At 47.6% G+C, this 19,530-nt stretch overlaps 1 protein-coding gene across 2 annotated transcripts in view; it reads right to left on the bottom strand.

Moving 5' to 3' along the window:
* The window catches only part of LARGE1 (LARGE xylosyl- and glucuronyltransferase 1), a 533,441-nt gene that overhangs the window by 263,737 nt on the left and 250,174 nt on the right, over window positions 1-19,530 (bottom strand). For both annotated transcript variants that reach the window (XM_044228337.1, XM_044228338.1), the window contains one exon: window positions 15,343-15,425. In XM_044228337.1, the coding sequence (XP_044084272.1) occupies window positions 15,343-15,425 (83 nt within the window). The remainder of the gene's footprint in view (window positions 1-15,342; window positions 15,426-19,530) is intronic.

Genomic DNA, 19,530 nt, shown 5'->3' with positions numbered 1-19,530 from the left:
CAGACCAGCTGAATGCAACAGACAAGATACTTCTCCTACGGCATGGTACTGAGTTCTGTTTTCTACTTATTCTTCCCCAAAGAAACCCAGGCACCCAAGATGGCATCACTGGGGACCCCCCATCACTGAGCACCAGCTTGCCCTCACTTTGAATATTCCTACAGCTTTTATTGGTTCACCTCAACCAGCCGTTACTGGGAGAGCACCCAAAGTACCAGGCAGCATTACACCAGGGCAAAGCTTCTGGAATCAAATGGAAATGGACCCAAATCCCACTTGTGGCATTTATTAGTGGGGGTTTGGGACATGTCATTTCTCCCTCCCACTGCTGCTGCTTCATTCTGCAAAATGTTGAGAAAAATCTCTTTATCAGGCTACCGTGTCAATTAGATAAGTTTAATATATAATGCCTATCAAAAATGAACACAGGACCATAAACAGCAGATATGCCTTCTTCTATGATATATACTACCGAGCCAGCAGAAATAATAGCATCAACTGTAATATCACAAATGAGTGTCTTTGGGAAATCTAGAGATGCAAATGACCTGGTTCTCATAACCTTAGGGAGCTCATGCTCGTTAGAGGGACAGAGGACCCACAGTGTGATATAAACACATAATTTTATGTTATCAACATAATGTTGATAACAACCACAACACAACACAATGCTCTTTGGGAGTAAAGGAAAAAAAGGGGGTTAATTCTGACTGGGTCAGGAGGATGTGGAGGAGCTGGAGAAGCTGTGTCTTAAAAGATACAGGAATCTGACAGGAAGCAAAGGGGAAGCGGACACAATGCAAGGAGAGTAATGGGATTCTACAGCCTAAGCCCAGGGCGCGCCGGCAGCGTGTGGGAGAAGTGGTTAGCTGGGACTCTAGGGTCAGAGCAGAGGAGGAGGGGAGGAGAGAGTGCAGAAAGCAGCAAACACCCAAGTAAACAGTCCTGACTTCATCAGCGAGGTGTGGGGAGCAACGTGGCTCACCTCTTAGCTTTCAGCCTCCTGAGCCTCTCCCCAGCCCTGTTCTAGAGACACAGACCCTCTTTCGGCTTCCCACGCCCACTCTTCACCTGAGACTTCGCATCGTGAACTTGCTCTGTAAGTGACCTTGCCTTTGCTCATTTGGTAAGGACTTACTGAGCACCTACTACTTGCTGGGAGATGAGCAGGATGCCGGGGACAAGGTAAGATAACCGCTGCTGCCCTTACAGATCTCATGACCTGGCCCCCCCTCTCCTCCTACCCTTCACTCTCTGCAGCCGGCATCTATCTCTTACTCCGCTCCTAGTTCTGAGGTCGGTCATCATTTTTCCCTAGAGTTCTTCCCTGGCTACCCATGCCTGGCTCAGGGGTCCTTCCTAGCAGAGGGTCATCGCAGCACCATGGGCCCACCCGTTGGTTTTGATCGCTTGTTGTCCTGTCTAGATCCACACTTAACCGTGAGCTCGGGGAGGTCCAGGACCACACCAGCCATGCTCCGGGGTATCACCTCGTAATCTAGCTCTGTGCCGAGAATGCGGGAGGAGCTCGATTAAAGGACCGAACGGATGGGTGAGGGATGGACAGCAGACAGATCAGGGGAGCAGAGGCGCACACATCAGGTGGAAGAGGAGACTGGCGGAATGTGAAATGAGGATGTGATCTAAGGTCATGTCGGAGGCAGAACCACCTGGAGGGATTTCAGGAAAAGAGATCTTAGATAAGGGGGAAAATGAAGCAGAAGCAGCAGAAGGGGACACTGCGGCTCCTGGGTTGGTGGTGAGGTCTCTAGGACAGGGGAGGCGAGAGGAAAAGCAGCACAATGGAGGAAGATGAGGGGTTTAGGATTGGAAGCACCAAGTTTAAGGTGAGGGTGGCAAAGCCAGGAGGAGCTGAGTGAATGAGTCTAGACCTGAAGGCAATCAGCATCCAAGGCTAACCCGCCATACCCATGACAGGTGCTCAAGGCTGAGAAACAGGATAAATAAATAGAAGACACAGTCAGGACTGCAGAGTTTCTCCGTGGGACCCAATGGCTGAACACTGCAAATTCCCCCATTAAGCTATCTCTATTCAAGGGAAGGGGCACAGGTTCCTTGGAAGCCCTATTAGAAGCCTCCCTGTAAGAAGCTACCGGTTGGCCTGAGTGACGATTAGTGGTCATGTACTAATCAGCCAGTGACTTACCTGAAGGGTTAGTGAAAGGCAGCTGGTCAGAGTCACTGGCGTCTGGTGCTGGAATTCACACCACCAAGCCTCCCCACCCCCCACAGGAGCCACAGTAGAGTCTAACACATCGAGAATGGACCAAGGAAAGCCTTTATAACTGCCAATTTGCATTTCTATCCACAATGGAGGAATGCACAAATTTAGACACAGAGTGACAATACCAAACAGACCAAGCTACGTATATTTGTTCCAACACGATCACGCTGTGCACCCCTCTCTGTCTTCCCGTGTGTGTGCTCTCCAGAGGATACTCACCGCCCAGCATAGAGTTCGCATGGTTCCTGTTCATCTTCAGACTTCCCTTCTCAAGTTAGCTCCTCCCAGACACCTTCTTTGAGCTCATCCTGGCCCCTTTTCCCTGCTAACTTGGCATCTCCTATGAAAAACATGAATACCCTTTCTTTTCTCTCTCTCTCTCTCTTTTAAAGTAGGCTCCACACCCAGCCTGGAGCTCAGTGTGGGCCTTGAACTCACAACCTGAGCTGAGATCAAGAGGCCAACACTGAGCTACCCAGGCGCCCCCACACCTGCCTACCATTTGTAGCATGATACCATGACAGGTTTTCAAACATGCGGCTCCTTGTCTCTACTGTGAGGTCTCTGAGGACAGAAACCATGTTCTCACCTCCATTCCTGGTGCCCAGAAGAAAGCCTGGCATGTAACAGGTGCTCAAGAAACACTTGTGCAACAGGAAAAGGAGACCAAAGCCCCTCCTTCTAGGGCCCCCATTAACGTCACCGTTCTCTGCCTCAGTGGGGCAGAGCAGGGGGCTCGCTGCTTCAGAACGTCTGGGTCGGAGCCCTGGCTATGTAACTACTAACCGAGTGACCACAAGCAGCTCATTCATCTTCTGAGGCCTCAATTTATTGATCTTCAGATCAGGAACATTAACAGGAGGTAAATAGTACTGCATGGTAAGGATTCCGTGATACAACATGAAGTGCCTGGTGTGTAGGATTTTAATGTATGGGAACCATTGGTGTGGTCTGAACATCTGTGCCCTGCCCCACTCAAATCCATAGGTCAAATCCTAACCCTTCAGGTGATGGTATCAGGAAGTGGGGCCTTTGGGAAGTGATTAGATTGTGAGGGTGGAAGCCTCCTGAAAGGGATCAGTGTCCTTAGAAAAGAGGCTCTAGGGAGCTCCTGCCCTCCCTCCATCATAGAAGGACACAGAGAGAAGCTGGCAGTCTGTCACCAGAAGCAGTCCCTCCTCTCCCCCCACCATCAGACCACACTGATGTCATGATCCTGGACTTCTCAATCTCCAGGACTGTGAGGAATAGGTTTCTGTGGTCTATGAGGCCCCCCAGTTGAGGTATTTTGTTATAGCAGCCCGAGCAAACCAGGATAACCACTGTCAGTGCTAACTTAGGAAACTGTGATTTTCTCGACTGCTTTGCATTACACTTCAAATGAAGTAATTTCAATTAGTTTCTCCATCCACAAACCAAAAAAAAAAAGAGCTGAATGAAGAAACATGCAACAAAGAGCTATGAAGCAGTAAGTACATCAGAGGCCTGAGAGGGGTTTAGGTGACGCAGGAGCTGGCACTTTCCTCTCTCGGTGCAGCTATCAGTCTGGCAGAAACATGGAGAGAATGCAAATAACTACACAAACACTGGAACACGTTTGTGCCCTAACACTGGGCCACCTCACGTGACTGCAAAGTTTGGGAATGGCACACCTCCCGGAGAGCCATCTAAACAGACTGATATGAACAGTAAGTGAAGGGCACCCCTAGAGTTGGATGGTGAGCAACCTGCACAACTGTACAGGACGGCTCTGTAAGGACATGCACAAAGTTACAGGGGTGCAAGAGGTGACTTCTCAACAGTGCAGAGTCTAGGATGTCTGCACATACTATGTGGCAATTAAACCAGACCCTTGGATGAGAGGAGATGGGACGATGGAGGAAGGCATCGTGCAGGATGTGACGGAAGAAGGGAAGGAACAGAGGCAGGAAAGTACACAGCATGCCTAAGAAGAACAGCAGTGTTCTTTGGGTGGATCATACAGGTACATTTATTGGACACCTACTGCATGCCAGGAATTAGGAGAATAAAAAGAAAAGTCAAAGTCCTAACAGCAGGCAAGGCCAGAGTGAGTGACTTCTTAAGATGCATGACTTTCATAAACTAAGAAAAAGAGCCAGATGAGATTTGGGTGCTGAGCAGGAAGGAGATCAAAGTTGTAATTTGGGACGTTCATCTAACTACAGAGCAGAAGATGGACCAGCATGGAAAGAGGAAAAGGCCCACGGAGGAGGATGCTGCCGGCATGTGTGTGAGGCTTTCCCCTTACAAGCCCTTGCTCTGGTCTATTTCAAGCATCTCCCCAGAATGGGGCATCCAGAGAAACGCTTAGCTCATCTCTAGGGAAAAACGAGCTGTTTGCTTTGTCAAAGGAGTCCGTGTGCCTCATCAGAAGAATAGGAAAACGCTCGATCAGCGGACATACCAGACCCCCGGTGCAGGGGACCACTGAGACCCTGCCACCTCATGGACAGTCTCAACACCCACTGCAGCTTGATCTCACTGCCGTGAGGCAGAATGCCCAGAACAGCTCTGCTAACCTCCACTTTGGGCACCACCACTATCAACGGCCCCACAACAAAAGCACTGGAAAACACTGCCCAGACTACTTTGCTTCAAGTTTCTATGTAAGCCAGAATGTTCCCCTCAAGTTTTGATCTAGAAAACCAACCACCAATGGGATGGTCATAGCCTCGTGCCCACAGGCCACTGAGAATCAAGAGGGCCTACTTACAACTCTTCTAACCCCAGGTTGACTAAGAATTTGTGGGGTTGGTTAGTAACCTGTCTCTCCTCAAGAATGTAAACACCATGGGGACAGACATTGGTCTGGCATTGGTCAACCACCCCAGGCATAATAAATAGGGGCCTGGAACACATGTCCATCCTCCCGAATTCCCTGCCAAGATTAAGGGCACACCGTTTGTCCAGCCTCACAAGCTAGAAACAGGAGCATGACCAGGGCTCCCTCCCCAGCTAATTAATCCCCTGCCCTGAGAAGCTGCTTAGTCTGGTGAGTACAAACAGGTCTCTGAAGGCAAACTGCCTGGCTGCTGCTTCTCTTGTTTGTCAATGAACTAACGATATGACATTGGGCAAGCATGTTAGTTCTGGAGTCTCAGTTTCAGAATCTGTAAAATGGAGTTGTTACAATCAGACTGAGTTAAAATGTATGAAGCACTTGGAACGGTGATCCACAAGGAATATGGACTTAATAAATGTTAGCACAATGAGTGTATCTGCTCTCTGATGAGACCTCATGAATATATTGACCCCTTCTCCCCCTGTCTCTGAGCTGGCTTCCGCCAACAGATCCTCTGTCCTGTGAGCCCTGAACTCCCTCCCAAATGATCACACAATCCCCTGCTCAATGTATGATGGGTGAAGTCCAGCCTCCTTCATGGAGCTAACAGGATCTTTGATAATCTCATCCTGTCCACCTCTCCAAACTCATGTCTTCCTCCTCCCTCCTCCAGCCAACCTGCACTCCAACATTCTCTTCCCCAGACCTGCATGTGACCAAACTCCTCTCCTTCCTGAGGAATAAAGGGCCACTTTCTCAGAGAGGCCCTCCATGGCCTCTCCACGCAAAGTGCCCTCCCTATGGCTCCCCCACGGTGCTGCCCTGTTTGGTTCTTCTTAGCACTTCTTAGTATTGGAAATCTCTATAATTCATCTGAAGGTCTATCTCCTGTTCGCTTCTAGAATGTGACCTGAGTAGGGCAGAGATTCTCCACTTTGACAATGCACCTGTCCTCTTGTTTTCTCTCTCTTCAACCCCAGTGCTTGGCCAGTGCCTAACCATGGGTGCAATGTCAGAGATTAATCAAGTTTTCCTGCATGCTTGTGTATATGCTCTCTCTCTCCGGAGCAGGACCACCTTCACATTGCCTTGCTAACTGTGTCCAGTCTTCCCTGGTCAATTTAGACACCATGGTGCTGAGGAAGCCATTGCGCTGGGTCACATGCCTCCCACAGATTTCCAGGCTCAAAACACAGGGGGATGCTATCATCTACTGACAATTCACATCTCTGTTCCCTGCTAGATGGAGTCTTAGCACTGGAATCGTGTTTTGTGAATAACCTTATCCCCAGATTTCACTAGTCCCCTGTAGATATAACCACCCAGTAATTACTTATTGAAAGAATAAACAAACAGACAAGTTAATAATTATATGACAAGTTAATATCCTGTCTAAAAGTTACCCAGTGTCACGAGTAAAGGCACTTTGGTAAAATGTGGGAATAAAACTTTTAGCGTTGGGTTGGGCAATGGTCTCTTAGGCACAAAACCCAAAGCACAAACCACAAAAGAAAATATAAACTGGTTTTCATCAAAATTAAAAACGTTTATGTTTCAAAGGATACCATCAAGAAAACAGAAAAGATAACCTCAGAATCGGAGAAAATATTTGCAAAGGATTTATCTGATAAGGGAACTGTCACCTTAATACATAAAGATCTTTTACATCTCAAACAATAAAAAGACAAGTAAGTTAATTAAAAACTGGGCAAAGGCGGGGTGCCTGGGTGGCTTAGTCAGTTAAGCAGCCGACTTCGGCTCATGTCATGATCTCACAGATCATGAAATTGAGCCCCACATTGGGCTCCACGCTCAACAGAGTCTACTTGATGGTTCTCTTCCCCCAGTTGCACAGCTCTTACTCTAAAATTAATAAATCTTTTTAAAAAAAAAAACTAAGCAAAGGATTTGAACAGCCGTTTCTCAAAGAGGATATACAGACGGCCAGTAAGTACAAGAAAAGATGATCAGCAACATCAGGCATGAGGAAAGGCCAATCAGAACCACAAAGGAGCACTTCACAGCCACTGAAGTGGCTAAACTAAGATGACAACAAGTGTTGGTGAGAATGCGGGGAGACTGGAGCCCTCGCTTGCTACTTGTGCAAATGAAAGATGATGTAGCCGCTTTTGGAAACTGATCCTGGGAGTTTCTTCCAAAATTGAGCATTAAAAAAGTCACCACTGTTGAGCTCCTCGGGAGTCCCATCCCTAGTCGGACAGCAAAGCTTGCTCCCAAACCTTCACAGGAGCATTATCCGTAACTGCCAAGAAATGGAAGCAACCCCAGTGACCACCACGTGATGAGTGGATAAACAAAACGCAGTCAAGCCAGGCGCTGCAGTATTACCGGTGACATGAATAAATGAAACACCGCCACCTGCCATGAAGCAGACGGACCTTGAAAACATGGTGCCCGGAAAGAAGGAATCACGAAAGACTAAATTGTGTAAGACTCCATTATATGAAATGTCCTGAATAATCAAATCTACAGGAACAGAAAGATGAGGGAGGCTGCCAGAGGATGGAAGAAGGGGGAAACGGGGAGCGACTCCTCATGGGTACAACGGGGTTCTTAGTGAGGTGATGAAAACGTTCTAATATCAGGGAGCAGTGAAAGTTGGGCAAGTCTGCAAATACTAAAAACCAACAGACTGCACACATGTGAAGAGTGATTGTTACAGAATGTGAATTAAATTCCAATGCTCACTCATTGGCTGGAGCTGGGGAGTGGCCTGTGAGTTTCGGGGACGGAAGGGACCCGGTCTAGTCTGCTCAGGGGTTTCTGGACTCCGTTGCTTGGGGAGCTGCGCTGTACAGTGAATGGTCCGCCATGTTGAGAAGGCCGGCCACCATCAAGGCTGGCTTCTACTGGAAGGGAAACCCAACTAATAAGGACAGAAAAGAGCCTGACTGTGCCCACGTGTGAAAGGACATCCTACCGGGCCCGCGTTTGAGAAAACGTCCTCTAGCTCAGAACTCAGAGCTAACTGCGAGGCTATTTCATCCTCCATGTGTGACTTCTGAGTCTTCTTTTTAAAATCACTTCCTCACTCGGGAAGGTAAGAAATAGTTTTAATGATTCCAAAATCAGCCAAAGGCCAAGAGCTTCCCACCTATTCTCTTCTGTTCACAGGGAGATTAGCAGGCGAGAGACAGATGTTATGGACATATTTACACCAACAGAACTGCACCAGGGGAGGGATAAGAACATCTTCAGAATTTCTTCTTGTTCACGGGGAAAAAAAAAAAAAAAAAAGATAATTTTCTTGATACAGGATTTGATGTTATTTAATTTTATTTCTGTACAACACCTAAAATAGTCTTTTATTCCAGTCACCAATTATATGCATTTTGGGAGCGCAGCTTTAGGCCCATGAGAAAAGGCTTCTACATGAACGGGCCAGCACACCTTCGTATACAACAGGTCCCACGTAGCCTGCCGGGGTCTGAACAATACAGACATTAAGTCTGGTCTATATTCAGACCAAATCACACTTTGACAACAAAGAAAGAAGCAAGTGCATGTTTTTTCTTTGGAAGAGCCTGCAGACTTTGCTCATAATGAGCGATGCTCCTGCTGCCTCTGGTTTCCTTAACTGCTCCCCTGTTCCAGGTTGGGATGCAATAAATATGGTAATACAGAGAGCAAAGATGATTAAACCCCAGCTTTCTCCCTGCTTTTCCTTTCTTATCTTGTCAGGAATGTGCCACAGACCCTACAGGGCAATCCAGGGTCTGCTTTTATTAAAATATACAGGGACATCTGAGCTGAAATAATCCTTAATTATTAAGTTTACAATGGAACTGCAATTTTAGAAAAAGAAAGAGGCTGTGACAGCACCTCCAATGCTCAGTGAATCTGTTACACTTAGAGATTTAATAGAACTCACTGCAGAAAAACACAGCGGCCAGAAGGAGGGTTTTTTGGTGTGAGCTCTTGGTTTGAGGGAGGACAAGTGGCACTGATAATGTGGGAAGATTCAAGGACAAGTGAGTATCACAGCAGAAAAGCTTTCCATGGGGGAAGAACAGAGCAACTTTCAAAAATCAATCAATCAATCAAAAGGCCTCCAGGCTTTGAGAGAGCCAAGGTTAGAATCCCAGGAGTATCAAGGACTCCCCTGTGACCTTGAACAAGCTATTGAACCTCTGTGAGCCTCAGTTTCCTAATCCATTTGTGGGGATAAGGGCATGTACTGTACCAGACTGGAATGAAGATCAAACATGATGGCCTACGGGATGCTGGTATCTGAACTACACAGAACAGTTGTCTTTGGTCTTATGTACCTGCAGGACCAAATCGCATAGATGCCCTCCTTACCTGTTCAAAGACATCACATGCCCACGGCACCTTCACTTTTCCCTAACTTTACTGAGGTGTAATTGCCAAAAACTGTATAAATTTAAGGTACACATTAAATATATTATAAACATTTAAGGGGATATATCTATATATGTTTATACTGTGAATTAATCATCACAATCACACTAATGAACTTGCCCACTTCACAGTCACAAATTCCTTTACTCCATACTTTTTTTCCTAAGTCCTCCTAGAACATTAATGTCCAAGCCTTTATTTTATTTAAAGTAGGCTCCACACCCTGTGTGGAGCCCAGTTCAGGGTTTGAACTCATGACCCTGAGATCAAGATCAGAGCTAAGATCAAGACCAGAGGTGAGATCAAGAGTCGGAGGCTCAAGTGACAGAGCCAACCAGACGCCCCCCTCCCAAGCCTTTAAAACCACTATTTACTTCATGCTCAGCACCTCAAAAATACATACTTTGATGGAGGGATGAAGGGATGATGACAGAAATCCCACTAATGGTACCAATTCTCTACATGGTCACCCCAAACGATGACTCAAAATAGAAAGAATAATAATGATACTCAAAATAGTGACTTTTTTTTTAAAGGTTTTATTTATTTATTTGACAGAGATCACAAGTAGGCAGAGAGAGAGAGAGGGGAAAGCAGGCTCCCTGCTGAGCAGAAAGCCTGATGTGGGGCTCGATCCCAGGACCCCGAGATCATGACCTGAGCCGAAGGCAGAGGCTTAGCCCACTGAGCCACCCAGGCGCCCAAAATAGTAACTTTTTTTTACAATGGAGAGCTCAGACTCTGAAGTTAGACTAGGTACAAAGCCAGCTCTAGCATCCTCTCTGCAACCCTGAGCTACGACTTAATCTATAGATTCTCAGCTTCATTGTCTGTAAAATGGGGATAATTATAGTTCTCACCTCATAGAGTCATGGAAGAATGAAATGCATTAATATCTGAAAAACACTTAGAATAGACAGCTAGGTTCGTATTTGTTCAATACACAAAACAAAGAAATGTCTCACACAGATTATCTCTGATGACAGTCAGAGGTTAGGGGACAGAGAGGTTAGGGGAAAAACCAAAGCTCTATAAAGTACAGAGACGTCACTAGGGTCACCCAGCTCACAGATGGTAAGACCAGAATCATATTTCTGTTTGTCTGTTTTATTCAAATCCTAGGTTCTTCCCATCACAATCTAGAAACGGCTTCTTCAATAAGTTGAAGCCTGAATAAGCAATAACACAATTAGAGGCAGATGCTAGGCACAAATACGCTGTTTTATCCTCTGTGTTCTTCAGGGGCAAAAGTGAAGTTTAAAAAAACAAACAATCAAAAAACCCAGCTGCTTGATGTGCAAAGTAAGGGAAATCACCCAGCTTCCTCCTGCCAACAGGGCTGCGGAGTGTGAGAATAAGAAGATCATCCTCGCAAACAAATATTAAATTTTTACAAGCTGGCCCACCTTCCTGCCCAGGAGGTAAACACCTAGCTGCTAAGTAATTTTATTTTTTCCTCTGTTCACTAAAAAAGCTCCGTTTCCTTGAAGAGGAACTATGCTTCCCAGTTGATTTGCAATTGGGAGTTGGAGTTATGCACCCCCCCCCCAATTTTTCTTTAAACATCCTTCCATCTAGGGCACACAGGCATATACTGCGCTATTTTCTATGACGCAAACCCTCGTTCGCATGTATTTTTGTATTTAGTTTTTCTCATCTACCCTTTTCCTTCATCACAGAGCTTGTGTAATGAGATGACCAAAAACACACGTAAAGAGGAGACAGAAACAAGTTCACCTTTATTTCTCCTTCTCCCCACACAACACAAAGAACTCCATTTCTAAATATGGTCTCTGCCAGTTTTTCTGCCACTGGTATTTTGACCATGTTCACACGGCCTGTGCTTACATAGTGGGATAATGTCATGCATATGTTTTCAACTATGTTGTCCCTTACATCGTAAAATAGAAAATATAATTTGTCCGCATTCGGACATACAAACCAAGAACATGGCTTACTACAAAAGGCTGTTCCGAGGTGGCTGGGTGGCTCAGTGGGTTAAAGCCTCTGCCTTTGGCTCAGGTCATGATCCCAGGGTGCTGGGGTCAAGCCCTGCATCGGGCTCTGCTCAGCAGGGAGCCTGCTTCCTCCTCTCTGTCTCTCTCTGCCTGCCTCTCTGTCTGCTTGTGATCTCTGTCAAATAAATAAATAAAATCTTAAAAAAAAAAAAAGGCTGTTCCACTACTTAGCCTTACTGTTTTCTAAGTATTATTCAAATTTTTAGGATGATAAACAGTGTGTCATAAAAGCGTTTCTGATAGTCTGGATTATCCTTCAAGGACAGAGTCCCTGAAGTAGTCATATAGGGTCAAGGTCTTGGGCATTGACACCATTAAATCTCTTTCCCAAAAGATTACGGCAATTTCCAGTTCTGGTAGGAGTATGTTAAGAGCACCTGGGTATCATTCTTTTACGATCTTTTAAACTAGAGCATGCCCACTGTCACCAGGTATACTGCAGAAGTAAAAAGGATTGGATGTAACAAAGCAAGCCTTAAATGAAAAGTTGCTGAAAATCTAATTGCTGTAATTGACAGTGAAAGCCAAAAGAAGCACCCTACCACTATTATTATATTATTATTATTAGCATTAGAAAGGTACTTCATTTGCCAAAGCATTTTATAATCACATATTGGTTAATCCCCATAACGTGCTTCGGAACCAATGAAGCTATTTATAGCCAGACTTTCTGAGCGAAAAGCCTTTCAAAAGTCCTTTTGTCTTGATATCTCAAGTCAGGATCTCCAGCACATCAGTTCACAGACATGGTCATTTGTCGAATTTCAAGGATAGGAGGGACTGAACTGGTCATATGGACCAAGATCAAGCAGTCCCTGACGGGGCATGCAGAATTTTCCGAAGGCATACTAAGAATCTGCTTTCTTCTCAACTCCCCATGCGTCCACGAAAGCGTGGATATGCCATCAGTGGCCAATTATAAATCTACTGCTACTTTTAAATGTAACATCTTTGTGCTACACAGTGACTGTAGGAGTAAAAGTTTATGCTCCCTGGGATTCCTTAGGGTTTCAGCAACTACTGAAATTATTTGATTTGTAGCTAAAAGCAACAGCGATACTATTTATGCCCAACAATGCGGAATGTTTTTATGGCTTTAAAATTTGCCATAATTGAGAAATAGCCCAAGGGACTATCTGTAATCATGCAAATACTCTTTTCTAAAAAGGGGGCATTCCTCCGCCCCCACCAAGTCAAGGAGGGACCAGAGTTCTTTAGTGGTGACAAGAAATAAACACAAAAAGGTTGAGAACTACTCATCTAATTCAGTGTTAGCAGACAAACGCCTGGTTTCAAGCATTAGATAAGGCTGCGAGAACCCGTAGAAGGAGTCTTAAAAACAGCCCAGGGGCGATGGCGGTAGAGAAAGAGCCTCTCCCTTTAAATCAGAAGATGAGGTTGAGCCCCGCTTAGTCATTCGTCATTCGGTGTTTCCATCCCCTCCTGTGACTACGGGCAGCTGGAATCCCTACGCTGGCCACATAGAGCTAAGAGGAGGGAACGGACAGCCCCTACCACTAGCTGACACTGTTCTGTGACCTGGTGATTACTCATTTCTCTCCTTTCCCCACTCTGGGTTTGAGGGGTGGGGGCAGGGAATCCCCCCACTCCTGGGTGGGGAGCGGATCTGCTTGCTGACTATCAGCACAGCAGGGCACCTGGAAAAGACCCCCCGGGGTGAGTTCAGTACAAACAACGGAGCGAATAAATCTTGTCCTCAACCTACTAAATTCTGGGGTGTACAGATTCCCAGCAAAAGTTAAATAACCTAAGAACTCAAGTCTGAAGGGTTAAAAGGACCTGCTGAAAGTCACTCAGTATAGAGTGGCATGAGTGTGGTACCCGGTCTGACCCAGATCTATTAGTTAACTGGTGGAATAAATGTATCTTCAGGTTATTGATTAATGACGCTTCCCAGATTCACTAGTTAAACAAGTAAACATTGACTGGGCATCGGACACTTGTGAAGTCCACCCCTAAGATATGGAGAATATAGAAACATAAGGCATGGTTTCTGTCCCCACAATTCCCATATTCTACTAAACAGACAAACGTGAGTAAATAAAAGACAATGTACTAAGGGCCGTGATAGAAAGCTGCACAGGGCATTATGGGCTGGGAGAAGGGGAGCCCTAGCCCAGACTTTCAGGTACAGGTGGGCCTTCTGTTAAAAGGATAAGAAGTTTGCGAAGTTGGGTAAGAGGAGGGAGGAGGGAGACATGGGACAAACAGAGCAGCACGGGGGAAACAGGCGGGGCACACCCAGGAGAGGGTGGAAGCTAGAAGCAGGTCAGTGTTGCTGGAGAGCAAAGTCCCAGCAAGGGGAAGAGAGACCAAGCATGCTGAGAACGACAGCAGGTCCCGATGGTCTGTGTCCCGTGGTCAAGAAGCTCGATTCTCTCCCCTCCATGACAAGAAGCCAGTGAAAAGTTTGAAGACATCAGAGGTGCCTTTCTGAAATATCACCTGGCCTTAGAGGCCGGATCTGTGGGCACTGGAAAGAAGAGGAGGAGAGAGAACACGCAGACCTCCAGTGCCAGGTACAACAGGGATAAAGACAAAGGGATGGAATTAACAATATGAAGAGGGAGAACCTCCAAGTGTATCACAGAGGGGCTGGGTGGGGGGTCTGAGAGAGAAAGCAGAACCAACCATCAGTGGCTGCACATTGATCTTTGTTTCGTTGAGCTCTAAGAGCTTTTCACCACTGTTCCTACTGCTCAGGACTTCCTGGATATTGGCTACAGCCATGGATAAGTTTCATCTAAACCCTTGGTAAGAATGTTAGAAAAGAGCCAAAGACACTGGCTAGAACTACAAACTCAATTCTGGATACACCAAAAGGTCTAGATATCAATCAAGCTGAACAGTGAAAACACAGAAGAAAGTTCCTGTTAAAAAGCAGAAGCAAATGACAGGAGTTTAACTTGGGTAAGAGATGACTTGGGGAGGCAGAATCACTTCCAGGTGGAGGAGGAACCCATCCTTTGCAGGGCTGTCTCCATGGGGATCCACTAGGATCCACAGACATCAGCTGCGGGTTGGAAAATTTCGGCTTCATATAAGGCAGGACTTTCTGATGGTTAGAAATGCCCAGACGTGGGACAGGCTACGATGGACTAGAGGAAGCAATCTTTATGAGTTTGCTACAGCTGTCCTAATAGACTACCACGCATGGCGGGGGAAGGGGGTGGTGCTTAAACTACAGAAACTTAGTTTCTATGGTTCTGGTGGCTGGAAGTCTGACATCAGGTGCCGGCAGGGATGGGGACTCCTGAGGCCCCCGCTCCTGGGCTTGGAGGTGGGATTCTTCTCCCCATGTCCTCTGTGTGAGGCTATGTCCCAATGCCCTCTCTGTATCAGGACACCAGTCATACAAGACTACAGTGTATTCATAACGCCCCTATTTGATTGAATTACCTCTTTAAAGGCCAACCTCCAAATACAATTCGCATTCTGAGTTACTGGGGCGAGGGCTGCAACACATCAATTTTAGGGGGACACGTTCAGTCCATCACACAACCTGTCCACAGGGGCGTGGACACAGAGAGGTCTGGTGACCGCCAGGCAAGGGAAGACCAGCAAAGGAACGGAAGCCTCAAATCTGCAGCATCCCTGAAGCTCCCGTTAGGTCTAAGACCTACAATCCTCAACAACATGGGACAGCACCTCATTGTTGGTGTTAAACATTATTAACACAAAATTCTCTGCCAGGTTTCAGACAAAAATCATACTTTCACGGCAGCTTTGGTGACTGATGAGAAATGTCGTTCTTCTGCACCTCACTACCCCTGAGGGGGCCTACAGGCCGTGGTCACATGCACGAGTCACACACACAAGACGTGTGCCCAAGCCTCCTGCACCAGCCCACGGAGCACCACGGCCGCACTTACCTGTGGAACAGGACAGACTTGACCAAGGTGACGACGTCGCGGCTGGCGTTATACCCGGCACAGACGATAGCAACGTGGATTGTCTGAAAAGCAAAGAACACAGGGCAGGCGGTCAGACGGATGGAAGAGGCCCTTCCTGGTGCTTCAGACCATGTGGAAAAGAAAAATCACCCCAATCTCTTGGGGGGGGGGGAGGTCATTAGAAACCAAAGGACATAGTTTGCAGCTGCGGAAAATAACTTGAGATGGTTTTATTAAGGCCTTTTTAATCGGTGTATGGGGCTATCATCATTTGGAAGCCGTTAAGGCTCTTTGCAATTACATTCTGGGGACGAGAGAAAGGGCGATCGGCTCAAACAGGTAAGCAGTGAGTCCCCTACCCCCACTCTGGGAGACGGTGGCAAATGGTGACAAGAGAGAGGAAAGAAATACATCCTGAAAGGAAAAACTGACAGTCAGGGATCTTAGACTGAGAAGCAATCGCTTGAAGCTAGGAAAGGTTCTAGCAAGATGTCTCAGGGTAGGGGCACTTGGCTGGGCCGAGAGACCAGTGAGCGTCTTTAACAAGGGCCCCAGCTGGGACACCATTCCAAGAACTGAAGTCTGGCAGAATTGAAGGGAACCTTATGGCCCACCTCCTCTGAGCAGTCAAGAGCACAGGCTCCAGACATGAACCCTGGCTCCGTCCTTCAGCCCCAGGCGACCTGGGAAAGTGGTGGCAGGAGGGGACTGAAAGTAACCCCAGGGCCATAACACGTCCTGCAGGAGGTCATGGAGTACACAGGGGGTAACACCAAGAGCAGAATGCGGTGCTGGGCACACTGCCTTCCAATCACAACTAGAGCTGAGCTTCCCAAACAGGGTCCCTTGGCATCCCAGTGGGCTGTACCGTGAATTACAGGACATGAAGTCACTTATCTCTTTAAGGGAGTGCTCAAGGCTACCAAGCAGGGCTGGCTCCCTCAGGCTGGGCTACCCTCCAAGCTTCAGCAATCTGACAAAGATTGAGAAGCCCTGCTCTAGGCCGTCCCATACAGAAAGTCATCTGGCCTCTCAGAACAGTTCCATGAATGAAGGGTTCATGCCTCTGGGTGTATCTTTGACGGAAGCGCAGCCTTCCCTGAATTGAAATCGGCCTCCTAACACCCACCCCAGCCTGCTCTGTCCTGGCAGGACGGCAGGACAAGCACGTTCCCTCCAGCAGCCTATACCTAATGAAACCACTCACAGCCCTGGCTCCCAGGACACAGCTTCTGCAACCTCCATCACTCTAATCAGCTAGTTCCAAACTCAGTTCTGTTGACTGCACTGCTTTTGAAACTTCCTAGGAGTCTAGAATTACTTTAAAGTCAAAAGTGGGGGGGGGGGGAAGGCCGGGGGAGCGGTGGAAGGGAAGAAAAATGGAGTTCTGGTATCCTCGTCCCTCCTCTCCAGGCTCTCAGGACAATGACCTCTGGTTCTCAGGCCTTCTTCCCCACCCCACCCACCACATCACCCAGTAGTTAACTCAGGCTCAGGCCGATGGGATCCGAACTCTGAAACAGAGATTCCTTACCCTTCTAGTACACCAGAAACGATCTTTAAACGACACCCTATGCCCCAACCCCACCTCAGACCAATGAACTCACCGTCTCTGATGACCAGGATCTAAGGTTCTCCATTCGAGACAAACGTGACCCCCCTGCCCTGCCCAGAACGTCCGACAAAGTCTGGAGTCCTTTGCGGGGGTCACTCCTGGGGGGAGGCAGAGGCAGGGGTGCTGCCGACCCCCTACGAGGCACAAGGTGGCCACCACAACAGAGAATTATCCTGCCCCAAAGCTCACAGGGCTGTCATGAGGAAATTCCGCTTTCAGAGAGAAGCAAGAGAGGGTACGGGGAAACTGAGACCCACAAGCTCCCAACCCGACCTCATCTCACATAAAATTAGACCATACTGTGCATATCTTAATTTCTCCTCCTGCAAAACGAGGACACCACGGCTTATCTCTGGATATTCTCTCCCAAAGACTCAGGATGAAACACCGTAACGTGTAATGCAACTGTCACCGTTTCAGTCACGAACGAAATGAAAAGGAAGACGCCTGCATGAGGAGACACAGCCAGGAAGGGGACGAGAATGGATAAAAGCTGAATCAGGCTCTCTGGAAGCACAAATATTTAAACATGAGATATCAAACGTTGTCTTGGCTTCAGGGTTCAGGGGCTTTTGAAAATGGTCCCATTAAACATAAGCAGGAGCGTGCACATTCTCAAACCCTCTACATAATTTTCCAATCTCTTTAGTTTCGTCCAATACACCTCGCCACCATGAATAAATCCATCATGGGGAGCCGTAGCGGCAAAGCCCGCTTCCCCAGGAAGGCAGAAAATCCAAGCGCCGTGAACGTGCTCTTTGGGGAGTTCTGGAGGGTCCCAACTTTTGTGGGGACGGGAGTGAATGCCAAGAATGGGACGGGGGCTGGGGTTCAGAGTGAAGAGGGGACAGGCGTGGATGCTCCTTGAAAGCAGAGTCCCAAATACGCTCTCACCACGATAGCTTGGTTTGGAGCTACGAAGTCCAGGTTTCAAGTGTTTCGATGTAGTGACTTAAAGACGACCGGCTGATGGTCGCAACGACGGGGACATTCCTCTCCTCAGAGGGAAGGGTCTGAACGTCAGAGTCAGCGACCATTGGCCACTCATCAAGAATGCCTCCTTATATCTTAGGTAGATGTCACACTTGCCTTTACTGCGGGAGACCTCTGTGTGGGGGAGGCTGGCCTCCCAGAGGACGGGTGGCTGGGGAGAAGCAGACGGCCAGGGGACAGAGGTGGGGCAGGGGTGGCTTGGTGGGGAAAACCCCACTGGAGTAAAGAGATGTGGTTTGAGCTGCAACATCAAAGCTAAGCTACAACTGTGTGAGCTTGGAGCATCACTCGTGTCCCGGGCTTCCCGGCCGGATCTGTCAAATGGAGATAAAAATGGGCACCGCACTGGGTCGCTGTGTACATCACACACGTGAGTGCAAGGAGGCGCCCCTGATGGACGGATGCCACTTGCCAGATGCCTCTTGCCACTAAACAGCACACAGGGAAGTTGTTCAACACCGTTGTGCTTGAACTCCCTCACCTACACAACAGGGACTTAACACCACTCGTCCTCAAGGGGTTGAGACGACAACTCCGCGTGCACCATGATCCCTGGACGGCTTGTTCAGACAGAGAAAGGGGTGGTGGTGGGGGCAGTGGGGACTCTTTCCCCAAGTTTCTGATCCAGGAGGTTTGACATAGGGGCCTAAGGGCTGCTGACATCAAAGGGATGCTGATGCTGCTGTCCAGGGACCACCCTTGCAGAACAGATGCTCTAGCTAAGTGCACTGAAGAATGTCAAACACACACTCAACCAGACGTTAGCCGTGGTCACACTGAGTGTATGGGAGGTGTTCCAAGAATCTGTTTCCAATGCCTCTCCAGTGGACTGCATAAAAGCTCATGCACTCGTATAAAAGAACAAGAGACAGCACCCATCACTGTCCCTAGGTCCTGAAATTCAGGATTCTCTCAGGGTGAGGACAAGGCAACGGAGGAGGACTCATGATGTGGGCTTTTTCTGTGCAAAGAACAAAACCGTGGAAATCAGGAGACCTGGGTGGTGGCTGCAGTTCTGCCTCTGACTGGCTGAGTGACCTTTTGCAAGTAACTTAACCTCTTTGATCCTTGGTGAATCCTCTACACAAGGAGGAGGACAGAATTTCTACACACAGTAGTACACAGGGGACACTTTCCAAGACCCCCACGGAATGCTTGAAACCGTGGACACTACTGAAACCTATATATATTTTTTTCCTACAGATGCACAACCATGATAAAGTTTAAGTAATAAAATTAGGCACCGTAAGAGATTAGCAACAGTAACTCATAATAAAACAATTATAGCCGCATAATGTAACCGGTTACGTGAACGTGGTGGTCTCTCTCACAGTACCTTACGGTACCTCCCCCGCCCTTCCAGTGATGACAGGAGGTGCTCACCAGGTGCGAGCTACAATGAGGGCAACGACGCGGGCGTTTGGACACAGCATCAGGCTACCCAGGGTCGGACAATTCATCAGGAGGAGGGTCAGCTGTTTCCAGAACAGGTGACCATGGGTTACTGTAACTGTGGAAAGTGAAACCACGGCTCAGGTGGGATTCTGGCGTGGAATCCT

The sequence above is a fragment of the Neovison vison genome, chromosome 12, assembly GCF_020171115.1.
Source record: "Neovison vison isolate M4711 chromosome 12, ASM_NN_V1, whole genome shotgun sequence".
In the NCBI taxonomy this organism is placed as follows: Eukaryota; Metazoa; Chordata; class Mammalia; order Carnivora; family Mustelidae; genus Neogale; species Neogale vison.
This window is presented reverse-complemented; position numbering and strand designations above follow the sequence as displayed.